Source organism: Quercus suber, unplaced genomic scaffold, assembly GCF_002906115.3.
Source record: "Quercus suber isolate HL8 unplaced genomic scaffold, Cork oak 2.0 scaffold_10, whole genome shotgun sequence".
Classification (NCBI taxonomy): Eukaryota; Viridiplantae; Streptophyta; class Magnoliopsida; order Fagales; family Fagaceae; genus Quercus; species Quercus suber.
In genome coordinates this window covers 525080-528413 of record NW_027069476.1, presented here as the reverse complement: position 1 = coordinate 528413, position 3334 = coordinate 525080, and the positions used below count along the sequence as shown (strand labels likewise).

The window sequence follows — 3334 nt, the reverse complement described above, 5'->3', positions numbered from 1 at the left end:
AGGTTGGAATTTAGGTCTACTATTCAATTACTAACTCAGATAATTAATAATTTTTTTTTAAAAAACATAATTAATGCATATATTTTTTTCATTTTGTAACTTTATCCCTTCTTTTATGTGAAGAGGAAAGTCTTTTAGGTGATATCAAGTTGGAAAATTATTAGGTATTTCCGAAGTACTATAAATGCATACTCCTACTTTTACATAAATGGTGGGTCCTATCATGAATTTAATTAGTAGGATCCACTATTTATGTGAGATAAAGAATTACGCATTTATGGTATTCCGAGTGTACACAATAATTTTCCTATCAAGTTTGTCTAGCAAAAAATTAGGCAAATAAACTTGGTAATTCCCACCAAACTTGGCTAATTGAGACTAAATTAGTAACTTATTAAACTTAAACAAGCATTAAGATTTCCCCTAGATTTGGTATCTTTAATCACTTACTTTCATTAAAAGAGGGTACCGTTACTAATTCCCACTTTAAAAAAACACACAAAATAAATTGAAAGAGTAAAGAGTACTAGAACATCCTAAAAGAAATACTAAAAAAATCAAAAGTATAACTGTATTGTAATTTAAATAATTTAATAGCTAAAAAAAGTAAAAAAAAAAAAAAGAGAGAGTATATATATTTTTTGTTTTTATTTTTATTTTTGATAAAAAGGTTAGAAAGTGAGTATAATAGTTAAATAATAATAATAATAATAATTGAAGTAGTAATAACTTTACAGAACTTGCAAGTCACTTCCTATTATTTAATTCGTACATCTCTGCATGTAGAAAGATGCTCCAATTACGTCCAAATTACACTTCTGCCCCTCCCTTTACTCCTCAAAACCCCACCCCTCCTCTCCTACTCTCACTCTCTCTCAGATACGCACTCAGCTCTCACTCTCTCTCTCTAAAAAAGCACAACTCGCTCTCTCTCTCTCTTTCTGACATATATAATGGAAGTGCCGGAGATATATATGGGAGGCTACTTTGGCGGCGCCGGAGGAGCTGGCCAGTACTCGCCGGAGAAGCAGAAGACTACCGAGCACTTCACCGTCGACGACCTTTTGGACTTCTCGAACGAGGACGCAGTAATGGCCGACGGTTTCTTAGACAATGTGACCGCCAATTCCACCGACTCCTCCACCGTCACCGCCGTCGACAGCTGCAATTCCGGCTCCCGACCTCATTTCTCCGCCTGCATTGGCTCTCGCAGCTTCGCCGACTCTCAGTTCTCCGGCGACCTCTGCGTTCCGGTAATTCCTCAAAATTTTTGACTTTTTTTTTTTTTAAAACTTCAAAGTGTCAATTTCCATTTTCGAAATTCGGAGCCAAAAAATATTTAAAATTTGAAAAGTAGTTTGAATTAAACAATTATCGTTATTACTTAATTAATTAATTAATTAATATATTTGGGTTTTGATACAGTACGACGACTTGGCTGAGCTGGAATGGCTGTCAAATTTTGTGGATGACTCGTTCTCGGCCCAACAAGACTTTCAGGCCTTGCAATATCTCAATGGGCCCACTACCACCACCACGGCCACCGCAACCGTTTCGAAAACCCAAGCCTCCGAATCGTCATCCTCGTCCGAAACGCTTCTCCCGTCACGAAACGCACCGTTTTTCAAGCCCGAAACGCCTCTCCCAGGCAAAGCACGTAGCAAGCGGTCACGCGCCGCTCCCTGCGACTGGTCCACGCGCCTCGTCCACGTCGCAGCAGCAACAACAACTACTCCAGAAGACCAAAAGCAACAATTGCCGACCGCGATGAAAACGACGACGTCGAAGAAAAAAGAGTCCGTTGTCATGGACTCCACTTCCTCCTCCTCTTCTTCTTCGGGGAGGAAGTGTCTCCACTGTGGCTCCGAAAAGACGCCACAGTGGAGGACTGGGCCCATGGGCCCAAAGACGCTTTGCAACGCTTGCGGAGTTCGGTTCAAGTCGGGTCGGCTCGTGCCCGAGTACCGACCCTCTGCGAGCCCGACTTTTGTGTCCGCGAAGCATTCCAATTCGCACAGGAAGGTTTTGGAGCTGAGGCGGCAGAAGGAGATGCAAAGAGCTCAGCATCAACAGTTTCTTAATCAAGCTTCGATTTTCGGTGTAGCTAACGGTGGCGGTGGTGGCGGCGGCGATGATTACTTGATTCATCACCACCATCATCATCAACGTAGTGGGCCTGACTTTCGGCATTTGCTTTAGTCGGTGCTAGTGTTGACTTGTTTTTTTTTTTTTGTTCTTTTTTTACTTGTGCTAATTTTTGTTACTTTTGAATTTGTAGGGTCTTTTAATTCTATTTTTTTGGTTAAGCAAAGAAAGAAAAAAAAAATTAAGGGAAAATGGGGTTGTTTTTTTTTGTTTTTGGTATTAGACTAAAAAATGTACTTTCGATTTGGCTTAATTGGTCAAATTTGGCAAATTTAGAATCAAGCAATTTTTCTCTAAGAGATGTTTGCTTTGTTAGAACTTATATTTTGGGAGATTAATTCAAAACCCATTAATTCTATTTCATAGAAGAATTACTCAGCATTGTGTTAAGGCTTTCAACTGCTCAAACTTAATTTAGAAGGTAATTAAAAGGATTTGACAAAGTGGTAAAGAGAGATTAAGTTATAAAGAAATGACCATTGGGAGTAATTTTGGAATAATCTCAGCCAAGCAAAGTGCACCACTTTTATTTATGGGACCATTGGGCCACGGATGGTATGGTGAGAGACAGTCCATGCCTCGAATGTGAAGCATTACATGTGAAGAAACTTATTGGTTCAATGGATAATGATATAAGTGGGTTTTCAAAAAAAAAAAAAAAAAAAATTTTTTTTTTTTTTTTTTTTGAGACAAAGGTAAGTGCAATATTATTAAGAAAAACCAAAACGAAAAACAAATGACACAAGTTCAATGCAAATTTGAATGGAAAACATCTTCCACATCCTTAGGTAGAGATTCTACCTAGACATCAGTATCTACAGATAAAATTGCTTTTTTAACTAAACAATGAGCTAACATGTTCCCCTCACGCCGAACATGCTGAAACAGATAGCCTCCTCAACGTTTCTCCAATTTGCTTAGGTTCATCAATAATGTGACCAAATAAAGTATGGTAGCGACCAAAGCCCTTCAATAACTCGACTACAATCACCTTCAATAAATTTGTAAGCACCCTTTGTTATAAATATGAATCAGAATCCATTTATAATTATTTTTATGCTCCATTTGGAACACTTTTCATTTTACCAGGTTCCATTTAGAAATGATCTCTTCATGATCCATCCAAATAATAATAGTTTATATATGATAATTAATTTAGAAATTCATAGGAAATTATTGGTACTAAGCA

At 37.8% G+C, this 3334-nt stretch overlaps 1 protein-coding gene across 1 annotated transcript; it reads left to right on the top strand.

The window, feature by feature from the left end:
• The first annotated feature begins 864 nt into the window (after positions 1-864).
• LOC112010422 (GATA transcription factor 9) lies at positions 865-2503 on the top strand. The gene is made up of 2 exons (XM_024042763.2): positions 865-1253; positions 1426-2503. The coding sequence occupies exons 1-2, from the start codon at positions 954-956 to the stop codon at positions 2197-2199; spliced, it is 1074 nt and encodes a 357-aa protein (XP_023898531.1). The 5' UTR covers positions 865-953; the 3' UTR covers positions 2200-2503.
• The last annotated feature ends 831 nt before the right edge of the window (positions 2504-3334 follow it).

Excerpts from the sequence above, each read along its gene's own strand:
- LOC112010422 (XM_024042763.2), top strand. The coding sequence starts at position 954 with ATGGAAGTGCCGGAGATATATATGGGAGGCTACTTTGGCGGCGCCGGA. Across the intron at positions 1,254-1,425 it reads CCGGCGACCTCTGCGTTCCG|TACGACGACTTGGCTGAGCT; the intron begins GTAATTCCTCAA and ends GTTTTGATACAG.